The 28,000-nt window shown below is 37.2% G+C and overlaps 1 protein-coding gene across 14 annotated transcripts in view; it reads right to left on the reverse strand.

Moving 5' to 3' along the window:
• Window positions 1–28,000, reverse strand: part of gish (casein kinase I gish) — a 315,663-nt gene that overhangs the window by 128,935 nt on the left and 158,728 nt on the right. For 5 of the 14 annotated variants that reach the window (XM_065223553.1, XM_065223556.1, XM_065223559.1 and 2 more), the window contains one exon: window positions 27,553–27,701. The exons of 7 other annotated variants lie outside the window; for them this stretch is intronic. In XM_065223553.1, the coding sequence (XP_065079625.1) occupies window positions 27,553–27,701 (149 nt within the window). Of the gene's footprint in view, window positions 1–27,552; window positions 27,705–28,000 lie in introns of all 14 variants that reach the window. 2 more of the 14 variants (XM_065223566.1, XM_065223561.1) reach the window with 1 other exon arrangement.

Genomic DNA, 28,000 nt, shown 5'->3' on the forward strand with positions numbered 1-28,000 from the left:
AACACTCCAAGGTTGACCAAAAATTTGACTATCCTAGTTATTTTGAGTAACCCCTGTAGATCTTAAACTACTTCAAAAGTTTGGACTAAATTTTCGTGAAATACCCTTAAGATCCTGAAATTCCCCAAAGATCTCTAAATCTAGCTTTTCTGAGGTAATTAGAACTTCTAAATTTTTTCCTCAAAATCTCTACATTTCGGATGTTCTCTTGTCAGCGGTGAAGTTCGATGAAATGCTAGGAACTTCTCAAAAGTTCCTGCGGTTTTTCGGAAGCTAATAGAACCGCTTTGAGTTAAGAACCTAAGCTTCGTATATTTTTAGGATGTTAATTTCCCTTATGATCTCTAACCTTTCATAAAGTTAACATATTAACATGAAATAAATCATTTGAATTTTTCTTTAATTCTGGCACTTTGAAAACTTTAAGTAGCTTTAAGTTGTACATAGAATACGAAAAAGACATTGAATATTTTAAGATTTTAGACTTAACATTTGTTTGTAAAGCTATTTCTTTAAAACTGATTGTCATGTCTTAAAAACTTCTTCTTCTTCTTCGCATATTTAGCTTATTGCGTGTTCTCAACTTAGTGTTCTAGATGCACTTCCACAGTTATTAATTGAGAGCTTTCGATGCCTGTACCATTTTTGCATTGGTATAATTGTGTGGCAAGACTGGTAAGTCCAATTATACTTATGCCCAGGGAAGTCGAAAAATTCCTAGACCGGACCGGGAATTGAACCCAGCCACCTCCAGCATGGTCTCGCTTTGTAGCTGTGCCTTTACCGACTGAGCTAAGGGAGGCCCCAGGTCTTAAAAACGTTTGCGTTGATTTTACACTAAAAAAAAGCATATTAAAAATAGCTTTCTTATTACAAAGTAGGAAATGAACCATTAATGTTTTGGAAAAAATCTGGAAAACTCAGAAAATTTATTTAGTCAAATGAGCAGCCACCCTGTAGATAGAGAAAGACGACTAAACGTTAAAAAGCTCTTTAGCAGATTAGGTAGAAAAAAATCTACTTGTTTGTAAAGAGAAACTTGTCACAGCTATCAATTTTTCTCTTGATATCTATCACCAACCATCCAATTTACCCCCGGTGAACAATTTGTAGTAATTTATATTTAATTTGTATTTTTGTGGCGGAAAGTAGAATCAATTTCTTTATTTGACTTTCTTCAGATTTGTTTAAAACAATTTTTTTTTTCAAATCAAGATGGAAGGAAAATTGCCATCGCGCATTTTGAAATTTAAACTTCGAAAGCAGATTATATAGGGGTCTCCTTAAGCATAGCAGCCTCGGGCCCCCCAGATCCTAAATTCGGCACTGAACGTATATCGAGTTATGTAGATTTTACTATATCTGTCTTTGGAAATTAGTGTAGGTTCATTAGGGTACTTCCTTCAGCAAAAAAAAAGTATTTCCAATCATTAAGGCCACCCTCCAATTCATAACCTCAAAACATGAGCCTATGCAAAAATATATGGTAAAGATTGATAAAGGTTTACAGGTCACGCAAATTGTTTGCAGTTTGAGTTGCCTTTGATTTCCTCGGTAATCTCGAAAATTTCTCTTGTCATTTCACGATCAATTTGTTAAGACAAACCACTGTATTTAGCATTGACATTCTGCGGACCTCTCCCAAAGTTGACCAGGCCAAATCGAAGTTCACTGGACCTATCTCCAGACCCATTTGTGACCAAATATTTTTACATTACTCTCGTAGTTCTGTGGAAAAAATTGCTCCAAAGAAAACCGAACCTGCTTTTGGTAGTTTTCTGTTAGAACTACTACTACTTCCTTCATTATACAGAACGTGTAATTTTATTAACTGTAGTTAACCACATTTTTCCCGGGTAGCCTGAAAGAGAAAAAGGCATCGTGTCCTAAATCTCTGTCGTTTGTTACTCATCCCATATAATTGATCCCCTAATTTGAACCGTACCTTTCCCGCTGATGGCTTCTACATCGCCGAGAACGATGTTTAAGGAAAGTAAAGTTAGACGGAAGGTCGTTACCATCCGAAATGGACATCTGTTGAATAAATAAATAACCAAAACAGCAGCAGCGGCAAACCCTCCTCCCCGAGAAAACGCACAAACCGACAACGCAAGTTCACTACTCGGAAGTACGCAATTTGTTGTCGTTTGGCCGTGCAAGTTCACAGCGAGTAACTGCGAGCGCGGGAGCGAAAATTTAATTAGTCAGCGTAAATTATATGGAAAAAGTTTCAACTCAACGAACGCAGCCCGTCAAATTGCATTGGTCTCGAGAAGGGGAGTCTGCGCGACGACGGGCTTTCACTTGATGAAGGTTTATGAGACTCAAATTGGAATATTTTTTCCCTCGCTCGCAGCACCGCGACTAATTAGGGAAGAAGCCCTCGCTTGGTCAGTGTGATTTTACGATCCCTCAGCCTGCTGGGCCGAGGCGTCCCGATAGCATTGTCAGTAAAGCAACTGGTTCGATTCCCGGTCCGGTTGGGAAACTTTTCTCGGGCATACAGTACCCACCTTTTGCTTGCCGCTTGTGCGTATCGTTCCAGTTGGACCGTAGTAACTAAGAAAAAGAGGATCCGTAGTTGCTACATGGGTTGACAAATTGCTAAAATTAGCCAGTGGAGTTTCATTATGATAATTGCATTTTCGGGCTTTTGGATTTTGAGATGCCAAAGAAGCTATTCCAGTTGCAACATCTCAATCACCCAGTCAACATAGCAGACAATACATACTGTGCATTCAACTCACATCCCTGTGTTGTATTCTTCGCTCAAAATTGCGCATGGACACGAAATGCCAGCGACCGAAAAATGACCAAAGCTCGCACATGTGCCGGAGTAAATATGGGTTGTGTAGTTATATCATCACCATTCACATAATCACTGCCGCCGCCAGTGTCTGACTGTCTGTCCGTCTGTCTGGGTCCGCAAGTTGTGGCATGCATTTTGTGGCTGGATGCATTTCCGGTTCAGTACGTCACGTCGTTCGGTTCGTCCCATCCAAAGCAACATCCACACACCAACACACCACATGTGGCATGTGGTTGTCATTTATTTTTTGCTCGTTCGTTGTGATTTCGTCGTATCTCCATGCTTCATCTTCATCGCGCTCTGACGAAGTGTCGTGAGAAGAATAGCTAAAACTGAACGATGGAGGATTGGTCACTTGATTGTAGTAAATGGCATTCGTTAGCATCTGGTCGGGGAAACTGCCGAATTGCCGTGGTCATCGTTACTTTGTAAAGTGTTTATTACAATTACTGTTGAACGCTTGGAAAGTTTGGATTTTGAGCAGCTATTTACTCGACTCACCAAGGCCGAAGGTTAAGGCCAAGTTCATAGACTAGCGAAGGGGTACTTATCCTATCAAGATAATCTGCTTTCCTTTCATCCGTGCTTTGCTCTATTTCGCAAGTGTACCGAGCATTTGTCCGAACTACGGACGGATTTACGTCAATTCGCAAAGAGAAAAGAATCGGCGGTCCAATCTAGCAATTGAATTTCATTAGACAAGGTTTAGTGTGAGCATTAGATACACATAGACGGAGCAATTTTCCAATTGGTTGTTTCAGAACTTGCAGTTGTCTTCTGTTTTTGTGGCTGCCTCCCGGTTGATAATACAGTAAGTTATGAACATCTAAGTCTATCCATTTGCTTATATAACTAAACAATTTTTCCGTCTAGAGGAAGGGGACAGCTGTTGACTCAGTCCGTTAAAGGTACCGCTGTGAAATACATATAGCATGGCACAGTGGTCCAGAATGCAAATTTAGGTGGAATGATATGTTTTGAGCTTGGAATTGAAACTTTAGACTAAAAGTCTCTTCTACAAAGTTGTTCCTTATAGTTAGGCCCTCATTTTTATGACAATGAATTCTAGGGTGGTTCCTATTATCATTAAAATCAAAAATCTAACTTTTTTGTTTGAATAAATTAAGGTATACATTCTTTGGCAAAGTTATAGCTGAGCTGATTTCAAGCAACTTAGTTGAAAATAACTTTTTTGTATCTCTTAAATTGGCCGATTTAGAGCTATTTTCTTGAATTGAGTTAGGGTGGCTCTAAAAAAAAAAAGTTGTTTTGCTCTAGTTTTCTTATTTTGAATTTCTCAGCAAAGTGTCTTCAAATAACTTTTAGATCTTAAGAAAGCGCAAATTTTTGCTGCACAAAGCTTGTCAATATCTTTCGCCGAACAAGAGTTATTGACGTTTTTATACTAAACATATGCACTTTTCAAATGTTAATATCTCTGGTTGGGGCAAAAAAAAAGTTTTTTTTACGGCATTTGAAAGGGCGTATGTTATTCTCAATAATATGAAAAAATTATATACCCGAATATAGTAAAAAATATGAATAAATTCAAATTGATTTTATACGAGTTTAAAAAATAACGTACCTCCAATTTTTTCATATTATTGAGAATAACATACACCCTTTCAAATAACGTAAAAAAACTTTTTTTTTGTTTGCCCCAACCAGAGATATTAACATTTGAAAAGTGCATATGTTTAGTACAAACACGTCAATAACTCTTGTTCGGCGAAAGATATTGACAAGCTTTGTGCAGCAAAAATTTGCGCTTTCTTAAGATCTAAAAGTTATTTGAAGACACTTTGCTGAGAAATTCAAAATAAGAAAACTAGAGCAAAACAACTATTTTTTAGAGTCACCCTAACTCAATTCAAGAAAATAGCTCTAAATCAGCCAATTTAAGAGATACAAAAAAGTTATTTTCAACTAAGTTGCTTGAAAATAGCTCAGCTATAACTGCCAAAGAATGTATACCTTAATTTATTCAAACAAAAAAGTTAGATTTTTTATTTTAATGATAATAGGAACCACCCTAGAATTCATTGTCATAAAAATGAGGGCCTAACTATAAGGAACAACTTTGTAGAAGAGACTTTTAATCTAAAGTTTCAATTTCAGGCTCAAAACATATCATTCCACCTAAATCTGCATTCTGGACCACTGTGCATTGCTATGGTAGCATAAGGGTTCGATTCCCGGGCGAGGTCCAGGATCTTTTCGAGTTGGACATTTTCTGAACTTCTCTTGGTATAGGCTATCATTCTGCTATACATCATTTCAAGTGGCTTGGAAATCTCTCAATGAGTTGAGAGAAGCCAAATGCTTCACTAGCTTGAGATTGACCTTAGTCGACCGTAAATTTCGCTAAATTCTAAGCTCCAATGAGCATACCATATTCTATATGTACAAGGTACACTTTCCGATGGTTCATCATTTGTTATGGTCAATGACAGCGCCGGGGCCACGTCCTTACGACATCCCCGTTGTTACTAAAGACCGGGTTTATTCGGGTCTGCATCTCCACCGGCTATCACGAGAAGGACATTTTTGTTAGGAGCAGTTCCATAACATATGACGAATCGGTCAGACTCGACCTTCTTCGATTTGCATATGAAGCTTTGCGTAGCTGTTTGGATCCTGTAAACATTTTTAAAATGGCATATTTGACATTTTCCAGTAAATTGTAGCACGAAAACGTCACTTCTGATCGAAATGACGTCTGAAGTAAAGCTACGCAGTCCGCATCGTGCTCTCTTGCCATGCGGATCTATTTGCTTTTTGCTACAAATTTTCTATCTTCTTCGATTCTTATTCCTCTTCGATCCTGGAAAATTCCTCCTCGAACCTTCGGATTCTTATAGCAATCTGCTTGGAAGTCGATTTGGAGAAGCTCTCTTCTGTCGCCATAGCGCCTAAACGCAAAAGAAAATGGCAATCTCTTGATCCCCCTTCTGATGAAATTTATTCGAGCAATAAATTTGATATACTCACGGATGATGAGAATGCTGCATCATCCAGACAAAATTCCATTAAACATTCCCAGCTTAATACTAAGAACGAAAAGGTCCCCCCTATTGTGATAACCACTTCCGATTTCCATGCCCTTCGCACGGAACTTTTAAACTTCGTTAAGTTCAAGTTTTCACTTCAAATTGGCCGTCGGGGTGAATGCCTGAATGGCTGACACCTTGGACGGATTCAAACGTCTTCTCAAGTATCTTAATGAGAAGCAATATAATTGTTTTCAATCACGACACCAAACTGAACGTCTGTTCAAGGTTGCCAGTGGTGAAATCCTGGATCAGATCAAAAATGAATAGACAAAATTACTTGGAGTTGTGCCAGTCCAAGTAATCAAAATGGAAATGAAATCTAGTGAACTTAGCGGCCTTAGAAAAAGCTAGCCTTATGCTCCATGTCCGAGTTAAGTGGGAACACTTCAGGAAGACAGGAGGAGATTTCCCAAAACTCATCCAGCGCCGTAAGAGATCAGCCAGTGAATTTTCATTTTGAAATTCCCTGTTTTCCCGGTTCAAATCAAAAAAAAATTCCGGTTGTTAATATTCAACAAAAAAACGAAATTGAACGCATTTTTAAGAACGTGCTGAAAGGAATTTATTGAAAAGATAAAAAAAGTGATTGAAGAAGATTCTGGAGCGTTAAAGTTTGTGTAGAGTCTGAAACTAGAACTTTTTTTTTCAAAACTTGTGATTAATAACAATCTTCGTGATGCAAGATTTGGAGTAAAAATAATTAAAATGTGAGATTTTGAAAAAAATTCAAGATCACAGATTTGAAAAAAAAAATCATACTTATGATTCGTGGAGTCATAATTGTCACGTTCTGAGACTTGGAAGCATTTTAAGGGTTATAAAATATTACATAACAATCTATAGAATCTAGCGGGAAAACCCTGGAATTTTTAGCAGAATTTAAAAGAATTCAAAGTGTTGATTTCAAACAAATATTGAGAAGGATTCACACACCGTTTTCGAAGGAGAAGTTCTGAGCAGATTTCCAGAATTATTCTAACATGAAATCCTTAGAAATTGTTAGATGAATTTGAAAGGATTTCTGTGCAGAAGCATGCAAGTTCTAAATTAAATTGTTAGGTAATTTTAGAAGATTTAAAAAGGAGTTGTGAAAAACAAAACTTTGCGGAATATCCTTTCGTGATTCTGAGAAGATTTGCATGACTGATGATTTTAAGAAGAATTTCAAGAGAATTATGATCATAATTCAACAAGAAACAGAGTACTAAGTGTGTTCTGGCAATAATTTCAACCCTAGTGCGAAAGATTCATCACAGAACTCCAACAAAATTGATTGCAAAAAATTTGCTGATAATTAGAAAGAAATTCTTTAAAATACTCCAAGGGGTTTCTAAATAAAAATTCGAAAGATTTCTGCTGTTTTGAATAGAGTTAAAATAAATTTTTGAAAAGGTTTTCAAAGGAATCAAAGTCTCCGGATAGGCTCAAGGAAATTCTAAGAAGGATTCCAAATAAATTCTTAGAAGGGGTTACAAGGAAATTCCAAAAAGAATACAACGGTTATTATTACGCCAACTGTTTCCTGGTTTATTTCAGAAAAATTTCAAGATTATTCAGAGCAAAATTCCTAGTTAATTCTGGAATTCATATCATAAGAATTTTGAACAACGAAAAATTAAAACTCCGGAAAAGAATAATTCAGTTTCGTTTTTACCCTTCTTACAAAGAAGGGTATAGATATCACTTGAAAAACCGACTATCGATCCGAGGCCCGGAGGGCCGAGTGTCATATACCATTCGACTCAGCTCGACGAGATCGGAACATGTCTCTGTGTGTGTGTGTGTGTGTGTGTGTGTGTGTGTGTGTGTGTGTGTGTGTGTGTGTGTGTGTGTGTGTGTGTGTGTGTGTGTGTGTGTGTGTGTACGTGTGTATGTGTCTATGTATGTGTATGTAACGAAATGAATGCGCTCACGTTTCTCAGCAACCGCTCAACCGATTTGGACAAACTCGGCGCCAAATGATAGGTCTTGGGGTCCCATTGAACGCTATTGAACGGTTTTGGAATCGGTGAACCGGTTCCGGAGATATGGCCGGAATAAGATCCGGTGAATATGGGCCTTCACGCTGGATTTAACGGAAAACGTATCAAAACCATCATGCGGCACATCAAATTGCTACAGAATTCAAAATTAAGATCAATGCAAGTCGTGTTAAGTGTTCCAGGCCACATTGGACACACTTGGACATGTTCCGGGTACCCCGGGGAAGTTGCTTGAATATGAATTGAATTAAAACCCATTAAATCACATTAAAATACGATGATAAGGTGATTGGTAGCCTCACCAAATAGACTACACCCGGATATATTCCGGGTACCCCCAGGCAGTGGCGTAGCGTCACTGGATGACACGGGGGTGGGGGGCTTGGTCACTGATAATGACAATAAAATAAATAAACTTGAATAAGTAAGAAGGGTCTGATCACACCATAGGTGGATAAATTCGGGTTTTTACATATATGTGTTACCAAAATCCAGCATCTTCAATATTTTCTTTTAAGGACCATGCACTTTACATCTGAAATTGAGACGACAAAAATCAATTTGCAATATTGCTGAGTGATTAAATTCGAAAGACAATAAGACGGGAAACTGAAGAAAATTATTCAGCAAATAGAGCAAGACATTCATTTGGTAAAGGATCACTCTGTTTTAATGGTTTATTCTGAAATTCTGGTTTAAAAATTTGTTCCTATGTTATGGTTAATCTATTTTTCCCGGCTCTCTCGCTGAATTCCCGAGTTTTTTCCCGGTTACGTTTCAAATTCCCGGATATTTCCCGGTTTGCTGGCCACCCTGTTAATAGCTGCCTATTTGCCAAGAATTTTCTCATGGGTGACCCCATCAGAAACTTACTCATTGTAGGTCTAAATTCTTCATTTTTAGTGATTTTAATGCAAAACACCGCTTATGGAATAATGCTCAAAGCAATTCCAATGGTAAAATTGTGTTTGATGATTGTTCTGTAGGTTATTACACTATTCAATATCCAATCAGTCAAACATGTTTTTCTTCAGCAAAGAAATCTCACAACTATTGATTTGGTCTTAGATTCATGTCAACTTTGTAGCCAATTGCTTACCTATGCTGAATTCGGTTCTGACCACCTTCCAGTAATTTTTGAAATATCCCAAGAAATAATGTCTAATCCCAACAGCTCTACTTTCAATTACCATAGAGCTGATTGCGAGCAATATCGAACATTTATGGAATATAACATTGATCCAAACATTCCTTTACAAATCAAAGATGAAATTAATTATGTTCTTGAATCACTGACTACTTATATAGTTGCAGTAAGAGCTGACTCAGTACCAAAATGCGAGGTTAAATTCGATACAATTATAATAGACGACGATCTTCAGCTCTTGATCCGACTGAAAAATGTCCGTAGGAGGCAATATCAAGGAACACGCGATTCTGCCAGTTATCCGGCGGGATTCACAAAAATAAATTAAACAGCGATTCTCTGCTCTGAGGAACAAAACTTTTGAAAATAACGTTTCGAAATTAGAACCGAGTTCCAAACCTTTTTGGAAGCTCATATAATTTTTGAAAAAACCTTAAAAGCCTATTCCAGCGTTTAAAGAAGGCGGTAACATTTTGATAACAAATTCGGAAAAAAACTCAGAAACTTGCTAAGCAATTCGAGAGTTTCCAGAATTTCGGTTTGGGTCTTACTAGCCCTATTGAGAATCAGGTTGCTCGGGATTATCTGAATATTTTCTCTCGGGAAAATATTTTTGATGATCCATAGGGGACTGATTTGGACGAAGTAAGATCTATGCTAAAAGGTTTCAAAATATGAAAGCTCCAGGTGGTGATGGAATTTTCTATATCCCCATCAAAAAACTCCCTTGTCTTTCTTGGTAAAATTATTGAACAGATATTTTCATTTGGCATACTTTCCTGATAAATGGTAAAATGCAAAATTTGTTCCAATAAGCGGAATCTTCTAGCTACTGCCCAATAAGTTTGCTTTCTTCAGTAAGTAAACTTATGAAAATATAATTTTGAATAGAATTATTCTTCACATCAATACGAACTCAATTTTTGCAGATGAGCAGTTTGGATTTCGCCATGGGCATTCAACTACTCATCAACTCTTAACAGTTACCAATTTAATTCGTTCAAACAAATCTGAAGGCTGCTCAACTGAAGTTGCTCTTTTAAACATAGAAAAAGCATTCGACAGTGTTTGGCATAAAGGTTTGATTACTAAATTGGAAAAGTTAAAATTTTCACTCTATATTATGAAATTAGTTCAACTATGCAGGTAAATTATCAAAATTCAAAATCCGAACGACTACCGATCAAGCGAGTCTTTATAAAATACATAGAGCCGCATTCAAGCCGTCGACCTAAAAACCGCCCAGCACCACCTTTTTACACCGAACCAGAAACCTTCGCATCCAAGGATCGATTTTCGCATAATAATAATAATATGGATCAAGTGCAACATACCAGCAGCAGCAACTGGCGGCCGTTAGGTGCTGCACTGCCGCCTAACCAACTGCCAAGGCAACTCAGGCTTTCGCTATTCACCTTGAAACAAAAATAAGGAGACACATATATGCAAAAAGAACCAAACCAACCACCAATCCAACCAATCGTTCATACACACGTATCGGCTTTTAGCGCGCGCGCCGCCCGTTGATGATGATGCGGGTTCATGAATAAATTTCTTCAAATTTACATTAATTGCTACGATGATACCGCGCTACCGCCGTCACCGTCTTCTTGACCTGAAGGCCGTTAAAGTCCGCGCGCTTTGTGTTGAGACACTAGAGCCGACTAAACGAGTTGCACCAAAAATAGAAAACTGTCGTACTGTTTTTACTCATCACATCATATGTTGAGATGGTATCGCGTCCGATTTTCTAGTTGGTCTGATCGAGTGAGTATAAGATTCTCGAACAGTTTGGCAATAAATTGTTTTTGTGAGAAAATATGTCATGTATTTGTCGGTTGATCTGTGGGTGTATTGTTTAGTTGATATGACATAATGTGGCAGCCAGAGAACCGGTGCTCTCCGCCGCTTTTGGCGTCGTTGTAGTATCATTCGGTCAAGAGGTTAACCATTCAATCCATCTGAAATTACGTATCTATCTAGTTTGGGTTTTGATTCATCCTTCGAAGAAGGATTTAATGAGATGTTGTCTGAATAAATTTCATGCACACCGGTCAAAAGTCTCCTTCTAAAAAATTAATTAATATTCCGCCCTCCTTTACCTGTCACGATAACAAAGAGTGGCCAAAGTTACCAGAAATGGCCGAATCGCACCCGGCAATGGTAATATCGTTTTTCCCAGGAGAACGCCACTTGCCATCATAAAACGAAGCCAACGGCGGCAGAAGCGAAATGAGGTGATTTGCATTTTAAAATCATATTGCCAGAAAGCAAAAATTGTCCACCATCGCCGCAAAGTCGTAATGGAGACACTGCGACAGTGCTGCGTCTTGAATTTTATAATTTAATTAACTTTTCTGCATTTGAGAAGAGATGGCACACTGATCTGAACTTGAAGCCGGAGTTTTGTTTTTGTAATAGGTGTGCGTGTATGGCAAATACAATCTTGGACCAAAAATTCAACCGGGCCCTCAAATTTACAAATAAAGCAATTGTTCTCAATACCGTCGTAACGAAAATTCAAAATAAAATCATTGGAGGAAAAAAATATACCTCTGTTACTGTGAAATGAGACAATTCTAGAATGTGCTACTCACGAACACCAGCGCTCCCCCGCAGAAATAATTAATTACAGCACTCGTCCAAGTCAAAACTCCATCTTATTCCTTCCAGATTGCTTGAGTGTAGGAAAAAATAATCCATAACCCACAGGAAGCATTAATATCGCACGCCGCTTCCTCAAAAATATTACCTAGCCAAAGAAAACCGGAAACGAACGAAAATCACGATAAAAATCATCGCTTGAGAGCCGCCAAGCACCAGGTCTGGACCGGAGAGGTCTTAATTAATCAAACGCGTAAAATGGTCGATCCATGGTCGAGGCAGAGTGAGCTAGATAATGGCGGAACTTAAAAAAATCAATTTGTTTTTTTATAAGTAGGTAGTAGCCTGCTTAAGATTTTACTCATTTGATTTTACCCGTCCCATCAACCGAGGAAAACCCTCGCTGGAAAGTGCGTCGAACAGCGAGCTTTCGGTATGGAGAGGATACGCAAAATGTGCATTACTATGAATCACTTGATATTCGCATCAGGGGTTGAAACAGTTGACGTTTTTTACTACACTCGCTTCGTTGTCGTGCGCGACAGTCTGTTTGTATTCGAACACTCATGCTCTACCGTCGTCTCTCTCACACAACACGAGCGATAGAATAACATTCGAGCTAAAAGAAAATTATCAAAATAGTTATCATATGACATGTGTGATTTCGTTGTAATTCCTCAATTTGGTGTAAATCAAACCATTTCTGATCAGAAATATTATTACTAGGACATCATCGCTTGCTATTTTCAGAATTCACACAAGCACACCATCAGTAGCTCTTATCATGAGAAAAACTAAAATACATACATTCGTGACGACAGTCGGCGACAGTGTCGTATGACAGAGCCTGTCATACGACATTGTAGTTTGGTACTGTACTATGATAGCTTGCTTTGCGAGTGTCGGAGGCAAAGGCAGTCAATTATCACAGAAAATGTGTCGACTACCGTGACCGCTTACAAGACTGATTCGCATATTCTCGGAGTCGCTGTTTGCCTACAGACATTTCAAATGAAATTGAGCACTTAGGAGCCATCCCAAGTAGCAATTTGGGTTTTATGAGGGTTCTGCAGACTATGATTTAGACTTGTAGCATGCTTTGAAACCGTGATAAAACTTGCAATTTAACTTTGGATATCATCCCAAGTAACATTGCATGTTTTATCACGGTTTCAAAGCATGCTTCAAGTCTAAATCATAGTCTTCAGAACCCTCATAAAACCCAAATTCCTACTTGGGATACAGCCCTACTGAACTGGCTGTGGGGGATGGACACCATCAGGGGAGCGCCTGAGTCTGACTAGGCTAATATGGTAATGGGGCTTGATTTAAAAATAAACTAAACTGTTGGTGCCACCGTCGCGTCGGTCGGAGACACTTTCCGGTGAACCCGGCGAGAAAGTATAACACATAACGACGAGCGAAAAGTACTGGGGAATGCAGTTCCGAGTTGTTATGCTATTGAAGTCTGGGGCAAAAAAGGGTAAATTATTGTCATGCACAACACACTGCTGCTTCTCGAAATATCGATTTTCCCAAGGACTCGGGCCTACATTCGATACTGGAGCCGGCTGGTGAAGGTGGAATTTTGATTTGTGGGGTACATGTTTGGTTCAAAATAGCTGACGCTGTTCGTTCGCTGCTTCAGTGGAGGAGTGTATTTTAGACATTCTTACTTGGCGTGACTCGGCACAATCGAAGAGGTGGCTTTGTTATTTTTAGAAATCTAGGAACTGATTCAAAATTTAGTCAGTTGAATGGTTCTCTGGATCTTTCCGCCGACCATCAGCTTGGTTGGCATTTAGAGATATCCAACGGAAATTACGCATGAACTGCTATAATATAGTTCACAGAGGACAGTGCAGCCAACAAAGCTAGTAATCCCTTTCACAAACTTCAAAATAGAGTACCTGACACTGCAATACATGTCTGGTACCTCTATATATGCATTTAGATTAACATTCAAAGTCCCACAATTTTTGCATACTCGGTAAAAACATACTTTCTAAGCCTCGTCCCTAACAGGATTTCGCGCTATTTTTATGAACGGGGCGGAGCTTAGAAAGTATCTTTTGTGTCGAGTATACAAAAAAGGAGGCACTTCGGATGTTAATGTAAGTGCATATATTAGACCTGTTCATTTTAACGAGAATGTTCGGGATGGACCGTGTCAACCGTGATTACTGTTCGTCATGTTAATTTGAACTTCTGTGATGATTTCAAATTTTCAGCAAAATCGGTGATGATTTAGAGGTGCTTCAAGTTAATTTTTATGTTTTTAAGGTAATTTACGGCTTTGTATTTCGAGACTGAAACAACGAAAACTGCTGTAGCAACTTTCATAGCAAAGCTTAATGTGTTATCTACCAACTTTGTCACCAAAGGTTAACTATTCAAAGTGATTTTATTGAAGTTATTGAAGATATCTTAAAAAGTGAAGAATTTTAAAGTATTTGTTCTATGAACTTTTCACCCATATGATATAAAAATGTGTAGTCTACGGCATAATGTTCCTTATACTGTTCTAGAAATTTCGTTCAAACATAGTTTTCGTGTAGATTCCATAGATTGAGAGATAAAAATCAGAAAATATGCCGTTATAGCTAAAATTCACAAGACAACAGAGCCAATAAATGTTTCAATTAGATTGACAGAACATAGTTGCATTGCTTTTCAATGACGACCGATGACTTTTTTTTAGAAATATGAATCCTCTGTAGACGAATTTTTTATCAAAGGCAAGTGTCACACAGTTTCGAGATACAAACATTACCTTAAAAACATAACATTAAATTGAAGCACCTCTAAATCATCACCGATTTCGCTGAAAATTTGCACAGAAGTTCAAATTAACATGACGAATAGTAATCACGGTTGACCCGGTGCATCCCGAACATTTCTGTTAAAATGAACAGGTCTAGCATATATAGAGGTGCAAGAAATGTTTTGCAGTGTCAGGTACCCTATTTTGTAGTCTGCGAGAGAGAAATCACAAATCGAGTGTCATCCAAATACATGGTATGTTGAGAGAGAGAGAATGGTGTGCAGCGTTGCCAGTATTCCAGATTTATCTGGATTTTACAGATTTTCAGTCGTCTTGCCAGACACACAGACACATCACGTTTATTTTCAGATTTTTAAAATGTGTTCCAGATTTTCCCAGATTTTTAAAATATGTTACTTTAACAACATCGCTAACATTGATTTACCGTTTATTTTTCCAAAAATAAGAAGCCAAAACTGCGACTTAACTTATTAAAGGCCATCACTGCTTCCATTGTACACTGTTGTTGTGGTATATCATGCTCATTGTTTAATGTTTTGTGGGAGCTGAAATTTAAGCCATTGAAGATTGAAATGATCATGACATCTGTCAGAAATAAAAATTTTCAACGATTTACCATGAAAAATATGGTGTAAAATGGCAATAACGTTTGGAATTATAAAACAGTTTTTTCGAGCATATGCAGGAAAATTTTATTTTTAACTCAATTTACAATCGAAACTAATTAATTACCAACATAAATTTATAGCATTTTAATTATTTTTGTTAGTTTATCTACCATGAAAATTTGATAAGCTCCAAGATCGTAACAAATTTCAGTATTTCGAGGCATGGAGACATTTTTAAAATTTTAAAACTTAGGGCAATCAAAAAATTGAGCCTTGGAAAATAAGCATGGCTTTAGAATCTAGACACATTTTCGGGATCCTGGCACCTAGCCTGGCACTTTGAAGTATGTTGGTGATATTTTTGAGATTTTTAAAAGAGAATTAAAAAGGCATTTGATCATTCCTAGCATTTTTATAGTATCTTAGAATTCTGAGTTACCTTACTTTTGAATTCTGGATTGCCTTAGGTTTTCTGAATTTTATGTTTATTCTGGAAACAGTTGAAATGGAAGTTTGAGGTGAATTCCATGTCAATTCAAAGGAGCATCCCAAGAAATTCTGAGCAGGCTTGATGGAGCCTCACTCGCGAGTTCGAAATGAGCCGAGCGTAGCATTTTTCTGATGAGCAGAATGCCTACTGTCAAATCATTCCACTGAGCTTCAGAGCTGGGGATAAAATGAGAGTGAGGTTTGCTTCCATTCATGTTCATGTTTTCTATCACACGCTCTTACCATAGAGGTAACTCTAAGACTAGAAGGTCCCGAAATAACGTGCTCAACTTTTTGGCGCAGCTCTGGTACTCTCTTCGGTCCCAAGCTAATCGATTCACCCCTCGAAACATAGGAAAAACCAATAACCCCTCATTTTATCTGTCAAACTTTCATAGCGAATCAAAACAAACATTGCGTAGTACTAGAATTTCGACTAGAATGGGGTACGTTAATCGTTTGCTTGGGACCAATAGGCTAGTCAAGTAGTGAGCCAATTTAAAATCGTTAGTTTCGTATTGATTGTTGCTCTTACTCTCACTCTGGGTGAACTCTGAGCTTCTTGCGTCGAACAAAAAAAGTCATTCGCAGTCTTGAAAAGCGCAAATCATCCTCTCGCTGAATTTCACTCTCCCTCTCTCTTGAGGAGTTTTTGCTTACTTCTTCCATATTCCTGCCGCCTCTCACTCGAGGTGAGGGCAGGTTAAACTCGCAGGACAAGAGTGTTTTTAAACCTTCAGTGAGTTTGAGGAGTTTCAGCAAGCCTGATTCTGAGTAGAGTTCCATCGTAGCTCAGATGATAATTAGATAGGAGAATGTGTGGAGAAAGCGAATAGAGAATTTGTAAGGAAATCTGAGAATAATATAATGGGTATGCTGAAGAGAATCCATAAGGGAATCGTTAAGATAATTTCAATGGAATTCGAACGAACGTTTCTATAAAATTCCGCGGTTAATTATAATCAAATGTTGTCGAATTTGAAATGAATTCTGAGAGAAGAACCTCAGAGAAGGGTGTACCAAGGAATTTATGAAGAATATCCCAAGAGAATTTCGTAAAGAATAATGAATAATGGGAATTATTACCAGTTTGAGGGAATTGTGGAATTGCAGAGTGATTTCTAAGAAATTTCTATAGCTATTCATGTGGTCTGCAGAGAACACCTAGAATGTTATTGAAAAATATGAATATTATCAAGATTAATGTTAGTGAACTCAGAAAATGAGTATGATGAAATTTTAGGATGATAAAACGGAACTCTTGAAAAAATATTGTCTAATATAGTAAATTGTCAGGTAAAATATGTTATCAAATCTTTAGTATATTAAGAACTAATCAAATCTTTGAGACATAATATGGTACTAGGATGCATGAAATAGCAAAGCCTAGTAAAAAAATAGTTATAAACTCACTATTCTTTAAAAATTCATCCATTCAAACTTACTCGATTCTTTGCTTCTTAATATTTTCAAATAGGTTACAGTTGTTTTCCCTCTGTTCGGTAACTTAAAACCACTGCGACCACTAATTTGATCTATTGTAGTATATCCTGTGTCATTAATTTAGTGCATGTCGTATTACTCCATCACTATTGAGAAATGATTCGATTTTTTTTACAGTTGTCATTCTTGCATTTATCGCAAGGATCCGACTCTAATTGAAAAGTCCCGCTCTTTATAGGTTACAGTAAAAACAACATTTTAAAATATCAAGTATTTTTTACATAAGGCTTAACTCTGTACGGATATTCAAACTCTTTGGACGCATTGTAAAAAATACTCTTCTTAGCTTAGCATCAGTTTCATTTCAATAGCATTATTGTCGCTACAGTTCAAAACTGAAATAACCCACTAGCGAAAAACGATTTAACTCTCTTTTTAAACGTCATACATAGCGTCGCAAGAAGTGCGCTTAAATCGCACAATGATACGCTATAATGCGCACTACTTCCAATACTATGAATAACGTATACATCTAGATTAAAATCAATTTTCGGTGGTGGGATATTCCAGTTTTCAACTGTAGCAACAATATTTTAAAATAGGATTTTTACGTATTGGGATGTTTCTGAGCATTCCAGATTTTTCCAGATTTTATATTCTAACTGAAACAGCTTTTCTTAAAAATTACCTGGCAACGCTGATAGTGTAAGAGACAAAGTAGCTTACTCTCTTGATAGTAAAGTTAAAAGAATTGAATTATTATATCGATTTTACAGTTAATTAACAAGTAAATTTTTTAAAGTTCCAAACAAGGTATATATATACGTGAATTCCGGTATCTACGTGAATTACGTGAAATCTTGATTATTGCTTGTAATTATAGAAAATAATTGATTTTTTCTCTTCTCCCATACTGAATTTCAACGATGTCAACCAAGGAAACAGTGCCATCTCTGTGAATATTCTTTATGGGTATCACTTAATTGAGATGTCTAAACCTGTACCGCTTTTGCATTAATTATTTTTTTTGTGGCAAGTTCAATAATATTGAATTATTCCACGGCCGGAACGAGAATCGACCCGGCACCTACCGCAAGGTTTACCCCGGGTTAACTAACTAGGTTAGCACTTCTCAATCTATTTGAATTAACTTATAATGCGACAAACTTCGTTTAACGGAATTCTTCAACACGAGCTTTTAGAGTGGTTTGAGCAGTTTTTTATGAATTCCAATGAATACCCTTAAATAGTTTGGAGTTTCAAATGCCATTTTTGCGATTCTGCTTATTTTGGCGAGGTTATGGTGTTGTTAGGCCATTTTTGGCGAATTTAGGGTCATTTTGAGATTTTGGCGCTATAAAACTACTTTTGCGTTGTAGGTCTATTTTGGTCTATTTAGCATTTTTACGCCATTTTGGTGTTTTTAGGTATTTTAGCGTTCTAAATGGCCATCTTTCCAACTATTTTATCGTTTTTGAAGCCATGTTGTGTTTGCTTAGCTGTTTAGTTACTTTTAGATGTTTTTTTGGTAATTCAAGCGTTGTGTTATTTGAGCATTCCCGGGTCAAATAGCAATCAATAAATAAATGCCAGCTGATTTGGAATGAAACTTTGCATAATTGTTTGTTATGGTCAAGCATTCACATTTTTGAAAAAAATGTGCCACGAGTTTCAACGTAAAAAGCTTCGGGATTTTCCAACAAATCATAACTAGAAAACCTCACTTCCAATCAAAATTACGTCCGAGACAAAGCTGTGTGTGTGTGTGTGTGTGTGTGTGTGTGTGTGTGTGTGTGTGTGTGTGTGTGTGTGTGTGTGTGTGTGTGTGTGTGTGTGTGTGTGTGTGTGTGTGTTCAATCTAACCCCCACTGGCCGGCAGTGGTATTATGGAAGAAATTTGCTTGAAACAATCCTTGATGTAATAATTTAAAGCAAGTTTAGTCCGGGAGTTAGAAAGCGATAGCTCTACTGCAGATTCAGCAACCCATTTCAGAATGCCTGGTAATTCACGTCCATTCCGAGGTTACTTTCACATACAATAAGCCCCGCATGTAAACACTACCGTTATCATATGAATAATGGTACTGCAAACACACTTCCAGATTTAGAAATGTGATGTTTCGAAATCTGGCGCGTATTTAGTAATATATGGAAATATGCATTTATGATTGATTATAAATCAGATGGATCTCACCAAATTCTGCCTCCGAAAAACGACCAGTATGTTCACTCGCGGTAATTGAAAAAATCTTCCGCGTTGTTTTTACAACCCAACACGACATTTTGAATCACATTCGAAGTTTTTCATTTGCACCGAATTTTTGCTTGACACCTCATTCGCGTGCATCCTCCGGAAGGCAGAACGCCAGCACAAAGAAAAGAAGAAAAAAATACCGGGAGGGAGGCACTTCCAATCAAAATTACGTCCGAGACAAAGCTGTAGGAAAAAAATATTCCTCTTCAGAAAAAATATGCACGGTAAAAATATTCAAGTAATTTTGGATAAAAATCCAATAACAAAAAAAGACCCTCTTCAGTTTTTTAAAAATATTTTTCATTAAAAAGTGAAAAACACTACCTTTTGTGTAAAATTTCAAGTTGGACACATTAAAATTAACAAAAATCCTTTCACAACAACTCAAGCCCCCAACATTCCAAAAATAGCTCCTGGAGTTCTGAGAATTCTAAGTGTTGCCGGGAGATCTCACACTTCCAAATGTTTATTGGAAGTTTTGAAAGTTTTCAGGGCAACGGAATTTCTAGGAGTTCTTAGGGAGTTCTACTGTTGCTGGAAGATCCAAAAGTTCTAGCAGTTCCTAATATTTCAGGAGCTATGAAGTTTTTGTAAGCTTGTAAGAAGTTGAAAGGTTTTAGAGAATCAGAGTTTCTTGAAATGTTCAGGAGTTCTGAAGGTTGCTGGAGTTTCAGAAGTCCCTACGTTTTCCTCATGTTTCAGAAGTTCTGCTGTTCTGTAGACGTGTATGTTTTAAAAGTTCTCAGAACCACAATTTCATAAAGTACTGGAGTTCTCAGCAGTCCCAAGAGTTGTTGTAGTTCCAAAAGATCATTTTGTTTTGACTGTTGTTGCAGATCCTATTTTTTTCGAAAGTTCTACAGTTCTCGTAGTCCTGATAATTTGCAGAATAATGGAATTTTTTGATATTGGGATGTGAGAGTTCTTACATTTTCTAATGTTCAGGGAGTTCTACAATTCTTGTGGACATGAAAGTTTCGAAAGATTTCATAGTATCGTAATGGAAAGTTACCAGGAATCCCAAGGTTAACTGGAGCTCCAAAAATTCCTGGAGTGTTACGGTTTTTTAATGATTCAGGAATTTGCGTAGTTGTTCTAGTCATTTTGAAAGTATTTACAGTGTCGGAATTTCTTAAAGTTCCCAGAGGGATACGAAAATTGTCAGTGCGCCGAAAGTTCTTTGTGTGTATTATTGTCAAAGGGTAAACAAAGTTCTAGAGCGCTACATTTTGGTCAAACGATGCTCATGTTGCATTATGAATTCTTATGCAATCATTTGTTCCCCTGATGATAATAGATTTAGCTTTTGCCGAAGTCGTCATTTTACCCTATTTGACTGATTTTCAAAACATGTTCTGCACAAATCATTGAGTTTATTCCGAATTATTGAAGTATGAGTAGCTTGCTACTATATTGAAGACACCGTTTTGAAAAAAAAACAAGATCCGAAATGGCCGAATTTTTGTAAAAATGACTGATTTTTCCAATAAAGCTCTAGTGGAAGTCCCAGTGCAAATACAAGAAAGAATATTTCTCTAGTCCTCCTGGAGGATTCGTGCTACATCCCCAGAAGTGCTTCTGCTTTCCTCCGGAAGCTTCAACCGACTCCATCTGTGCGGATTTCCAGACTTCCTCCAGATGTTTATTCTGACTGCTACCGGGAAATTATTGCACTATATCCTGGAAGCTTTTTCTGACTTCCCCCAGGAGTCGTACTGACTTGCTTGAAAGCGTCTTCCGTGTTCCTCCGGAAGTTTCTCTAAGCTTTTGCTTTAGTGGACAGCTTCGACCATCTTGTCACAAAAGAACTTAAACTATTGCTTCCAGAAAAACTTCCGAAGAAATTTGGAAGATATCATTATTCAAACTTTCTCCGGAAGTTTTTCTGGAAGTTCTATGGAAGATTTTTTAAACATATAAATGCTGTCATCAGCATGCGTTGGAATTTTTTCCATGATTTATTTATAGCGCTACATATATAAAATTTCCTGCAACTCGTTTCCAGGTCCGTGTACTCTGTGTTCAATGAAAATGTATATTTACCATGCTTTTTTAGATGTTTCTCAGGAAATAGTTTCCCCAGAATTGGCAAACGTGATTTTTGTTCAAATTGCCAGGAATCGTTTCCCTGGAAGGTAGGAAATACTTAACACAGCTATTAAATATTAAAATTTCAGTAAACATATAACGTCATTTTCACGAAACCTCCCCAGACAGAAATCTTGGCTGCGCCACTGATTAAGAATATTGTCAGGTGAATTAGTTTTAATACAAATACACAATAATGTACACACTTAAACTATTTTACAGGAGTCAGTATTTTTTACTGGGTTTTTCAATTGCTGAAAAGGCGGTAAAAATTCAAATGACCGTTATACATAAGGAATCAATGAAATCGACTAAATTTATTTTCTACCATTAAATGAGGTTAACAGAACTAAGTCCGTACAAGTTCGGGATAAATTTTTTCATTTTTGAATTTTACACAGATTTTTAAACTTTTACCGAACAGTTCTGCAACTCAAAAACCCAGTAAAACCTTACTGACTGGATTAGTGTGTAGGTTCCTCCTGAGTTCGTTGGAAAACACGAATAATCAAAGCTGAAAATTCCAAAGATCAGGGGATGTATAAAATTTCTCTTATTCTGGAAAAACTAAAAATCCCAGTTTGAGCACTCCCAAATAATTCACTAAGTTTTAAGAAACCTGCAAAAATTTCCCAAGCCCAATAGTCTAGATAAGCCCTTAATTGTTAAATATCACTACGACTGGAAGATATTAAGAAAGATCAAAAAATCTCTCCAATCTCTGAGAAATCTGACAAATGTATCGAAGCTGGGATTTCTCTTTTTGTTTTGTTTTCAGGAATGCTTAAAAAAATATCTTGAAATCCTATTAATATCAACATTGTATATTTGTCTCAAATACGTTGATACCTATTTCGGACCAATGTTCACTCGGTCAACCGTCAATTCATTCTTCAATATTCCCGGTTGACCAACACATTTTTCCCGGTTTCAAATAAACTGCTAAATATGGGAAAAAGTGAATACCGGAATGATTGATTTCAGTAATTGATGATATTGGAATAAATTGCGCCATTTTATTTTAAATGCAGAATACTGCAGACCCCCCACTATTGAGAAACAAAGTAACTTTTTAGTAACGGTTTTCCCGGTTCAGTGGCCGCCCTTACATTCATCCGGCCAAACTTCTTTATGCTCCCGGCACCGACCCATCCATATTTTAAATTCGTCGCACGCTAAGACAAAGTTACACAATTTTGCGTTTAAAATCAATCCAAAGAAAATATACAATTGAATGGATACGGGAAATTTTCCGAGAAATGGGTAATTTTTCAACCCATAAAAGGGTAACTCATTTAGTAAATGTGCGAGATTCTGGTCGATTATTGGTGAACTTTAACCAAACACTTAATGCAAAAAGTACAGTTTCACCTAGACATTAACACTAAGGTGGGATTACCCGAATCTAGATAAAGTTGACTGACAATGGAGAAAAAGGCCGGATGTTCCCAAAGTAACTCAAATTTAGGTTGACTTATGGTGAAAGTGGATCGGTTCAGAATGACTCACTCCATCGATTTTTTTGCAAAATAACTGAAAGAACTGAAATTGCTATTTATAGCATTTTGACAAGATTGATTCATTGTTGAAATGTTCTGAAACCCATTTTCTAAGTTCAATTTTATGAACACAATCATAGTGGTCGCTAACTTTGCTCATCAATTTCACAAGTATTTAGTATGAAAGGTCATATTTGACTTCCGTAGATCGTTTCAAAATATTGTTAAGAACATTTCCTACGAAGACAATATACCTGTAAAATGCATTATTTCAAAACAAAGCTTTTTTTGTAACGCAACCCCAAGCATTAGATTTATTTTGCATGGATCTGTGCGCACCGTTTCATGACGTTTTTTACTACATTCGCTTCGTTGTCGTGCGCGACAGTCTGTTTGTATTCGTACACTCATGCTCTACCGTCGTCTCTCTCACACAACACGAACGGTAGAATAACATTCGAGCTAAAAGAAAATTATCATAAAAACTATCAAAAGACATGTTATTACTAGGACATCATTGCTTGCTATTCACTGAATTCACATAAGCCCAACATCAGCAGCTCTTATTATGAGAAAAACTAAAATACATACATTCGTGACGATCTTTGACACTGTCGTCGTATGACAGAGCCTTTCATATGACATTTTATTTTGGTACTGTACTACGATAGCTTGTTTTGCAAGTGTCGGAGGCAAAGCCAGTCGATTATCACAGAAAATGTGTCGACTACCGTAACCGCTTACAAGGCTGTCTGTGCGTAAGCTGTCTCCAGGTGAAAGAACAATGTGATTCGGAACGCTCGCACAAAACAGAGAACGAATCAGCGATCAGCACCGATAGCATGATCAAGCTCGAGCGTGACATTTTTCGTTCGCAATAATTGATAAATATTGTAAGATATTTTGTTGGTATTTCAATTCGAAATATTCTGCGAAAATTATCGATAATTTATAATGGATGTAATAATTATTCGGCAATGTCATCTATGCGTTATGGCAAGAACTCATTGACGAAAGCGCTTGAAAATAAATAGTAAAAATACTGCTAAACTGAGAGTATTCCTAAATCATGTTGGATAAGCGTGTATTTGTGAAGTAATGAAAACAATTTAATTGTGCGTATGCGTAAGCTGAATGCTAAACAAAAACTAGAAATCAGACACCTTTGCCATTGATAAATAAAATATTTTTTAAACCAAATCGATCGTCAATATTCACAAGTTGTTTCACGAGTATTTGAGGATATTCTGTGAAAATATCAGCCATTTTGATGATGGTATTCTGATATATGTTGGTATTTTTTAATATAATTAGAAAAATTGAACTGTATATATTCAACTATTTTAGAAATCTCCCACATTTGCCATTACTGAATGAAATATGTTTTAAACCAAATTGATCATCAATTTTCACAAGTTGTTTCACAAGTATTTGAGGATATTCTGTGAAATTTCCAGCCTTTTTTATGGAGGTATTCTGATAGATCTGATTATTTTTAAAGATAGTTAGATAAATTGAACTATTTCCTCAACTATTGTAGAAATCATCCACCATTGATAAATAATCTCCATTGTCCACCGTTGTGAAAATTAACCAACATTCAAGAATTGAAGTGGCAGGACTTTCCTAAACTTCATCAGGACTTCCCCGAACTTTGGCAGGACGACTTCCCTGAAATTCGGAAGAGTTTCGACAGGACTTCCCTGAACTTTATCAAGCCTTCCCTGAAGTTCGGCAGGCCTTCCCTGAAGTTCGGCAGGCCTTCCCTGAACTACGGCAATACTTCCCTGAACTTCAATAGGACTTCCCTGTCCTTCGGCAAGACTTCCCTGCACTTGGAATCTTGGAATTGAAGTTGTCTTTTCAGTAGTAGAATTATTATAATTATACAATAATATTGTATTTTCAATACTTCCCATTTCTAGATAGAGCTGGAATTAGGGCGTAACAGCCTTTGTAACAATGACTTTTATCGATGATTTCTATGAAATCAAGGCATGCCTACACAAACTATCATAACCGTCGGGTAGGAGAAGTGTTGTTGGTTTGCGTTGGCAAGTCTTAACTTTCTAGAAATCATCGAAAGAAGTCATTGTTTACAATTCTGTTACGCCCTAATTCCAGCTCTATCTAGATTTTGCTAATTTGCAATGCTTGTTGGTATTTTTGCATTTTGCATTTGCGTGTGGTTCAAACGGGTTCACCTTAAGTGTATAATCCCGCGAAAATTATCAAATTCACCCCTATTATACACGCAAAAAACAACTTACTTATTTTTCTACTCGTTTTATAGAAGTCACCATGTCTCGGAAAAGTGTACATATCCACTGTATGTGCAACATTTTTAACCCACAAATAGGAAGCTTTCATCCACAAATTTGTATTTTTTTTTGGGTTATAGTTACTCATTTGTGGGTTACAAACTTAATGGGTTTTGCTGTTGTATAGTTCACGGTTTCCATTGCCCGGGAGGCCGGTTCACCGTATTCGGATGTCACGCTTTCGGCATGTAGTTCTATCGAGAGTCTCGTCGTCGTGTGACTACATTACTGAGTTAATCTATCATCCAGGCCACTATTGTGGAAAATTGTTAATAACAGAAATTGGAGGAACGATTCAGAAAAGTAATAAGTATATTTAGACCAATGTTACGTACACCTGATCCGGTTCGGAAGACATACTTTGATACTATGGAGGATTTCATTTCATTGTAATAGCTTCTTGTAACCGATAATGAACGATCGTAGGTCGTAGATTGTTGTGATGTAAGGGGCACGGTGGCCTTAGAGCAACCGTTTTTGCTTACTGAGCAGAAGATCGTGGGTTAGAACCCAAGCTCCTTTACATTACTGAGTTGATAGGGTCGCGTCATTTGCTTAACAGGTTTTCACTTCCCAATGCGAATACAGATCTAACTAACCCTTCCCACTAACCGAAACGTCCTTCCCGTGACAAACGTGGAGATGCAGAGGTATACTCGGTTTCTAGTAACAACGGTTGTTGAAATAACAATCCTTTCCCTCCCCGATGACCGTAAGGACGTGGCCGGCGCCGTTATTGACCTCAAAAATAAGGATTCTCCGGATTTTGTACACTGAGAATGGATTGCTAGTTCCAAGCCCCATTCATATGGTTCTTTGTGCAAATTTCGCTAAATCTGGTCAATCACGGAGTAGCAACTACTGAAATGTATGGTCGTCAATGCTCATACATTTGTGGGTTACAAACTTCACCCATAACATGTATATGTGTACTTTTTGGAAAGATGGGCAGGTTTACATACACCATGTACCTACGAATGGCTAAGTAGTTTTTAGCGTGTAGAGTAACATAATTTATACAAAGTTGAGTGGGTTAATTTTGAGAACTAAAATCTCCTTTAAAAAAATTGCCCATTTTATGGGTAATTCATAACGGTTGCGGAATATAAATTTTGCTAAAAAAAACTTTAGATAGGAGCAATTCCCAACCAAATAGGATTAAAAAATAAAAAATTAAGACTCCATCTTCTCCGATTTGCATGAAACTTCGTGTATGGATCGTGTATTTTTTTTCAAAATGGTGTCTTTGAAATTTTTCATTAAATTGTAGCACTAAAAAGTCTTAGACAAAGTGGTTGAGGTGAACAGTAAAGCAATTCTGGGAGAAATATAGGGGAAATGCAGGTAATGTCGGCCTAAGTGTCCCTAATTTGGGCCCGTACATAAATTCAGCAATCGACTAAATTTTCAATAGCAACCAAAAATATCCATTAGTAACGTCCCAATAACGCGTTCATCTAGATAAAATTGATAAATAGCCATATTGATTAGCGATGGGCCCAATCTTAGATCCATAGGCCAACATTAGAGCCATTTCCCCTATATGTTTCCCAGCATTATTTACTTTTCTACACAACTCTGTCTAAGACGTCATTTCGATCAGAAGTGACGTTTTCATGCTACAATTTATTAAAAAATAACAAAGACGCCATTTTGAAAAAATTACAACATCCAAAATGGCCGATTTTTTGTTAAAATGTGAATGATTGCCCAAATCGGAGTCCAAAATTTCGATTCGTCATTTGGCGTCTAATACTCAGGTTAAAATATTCTATTGATCTTGCATTTTGTCCTGCTTTTACGTGAAGAGACCGGTTTTACTACAAAAAGCTTGATTTTGCAACGAACAGTACACACAGACGTATAAATCAAAGCGTGGCATCCCGTCCCATCAGTTGGAAAGCTTTTCGAAGCCGTGGTCTCAGAGCGCCGTAGATTTACCTTCATGAAGTCGTATCAGTATACCGCACCACACCAAGACAGGACGAGCGCAAAATCAACACATTGAAGTAGTTACCGCATTCAGAGACGACGATCTCACTTGCACGGGTTTCAAAAGTCGAAAGATTCGTTTTAAAAGAAAAACAACGCCATCCGGTGGTCATCTTGCCGACTACCAACACGACGTCACCGAAACACAAAAAAAATGTAGGATAAGTTTCTGTACAATAAAATTTTCCGTTTTTCTTTTTTTGGAAATGTTAAAACCTTCTACTGGTGAGTTATTGCTTCGTGATAGAGTATGGAAGAGAGAAGGGTGGAGATTGGACCAATTTCACTGCGAATTAGGTGAGAAATTTTAAAAGATGTGAGACAAAAAAATGACGTATTTGTTTAGAAAAAAAAAACTTATAACTAGTGGTGAGAGAGAAACAGAGAATTTGAGGTGAGTATTGACGATAAAAAAAGAGAGCAAAAGTTGAGAGAAAAAGAGTGTGAGAGAAAGGAAGAGAGTAATGAAACTACTTACTAATTGTATTGCTATCATGAGTACTGTCTTCAGCGAGAATCGCCGGCCGCACAGATCGAACAGATCTTCGAGCGAAGGACCGAGTAATTCCATAACTAGTGCATTGTATTTGCCACAGGGACCGAAGTAGTATACCTCCGGTATACCTTCTGCTGGGTGTGTTTCGAGGATTGTTTGGTATTTGTTTTTTGTTCAGTGTTTTCGAACCGAATAGCCGACGGTAGAAAGAAAGAAAGGAAAACAATAAAATAGTAAAAAGGATATCACTGCAATCACAACGCGACCACGTGATTAGTTTTGAAAATTTTGCTTTGCCAAGGATTTATTTTTTTGTGCAATAGGTCAAAGTTAACTACCCTGCATTTTCAAACTTCCTTCTGTTGCATACTTTTAGGAGACCGATAGTTGGAAAGATATCTAATTGCAACGCTATTTGCAGGGACGTGAT

Source organism: Ochlerotatus camptorhynchus, unplaced genomic scaffold, assembly GCF_037179485.1.
Source record: "Ochlerotatus camptorhynchus isolate MF236.1 unplaced genomic scaffold, CSIRO-AGI_Acam_v1.1 ptg000193l, whole genome shotgun sequence".
Classification (NCBI taxonomy): domain Eukaryota; kingdom Metazoa; phylum Arthropoda; class Insecta; order Diptera; family Culicidae; genus Ochlerotatus; species Ochlerotatus camptorhynchus.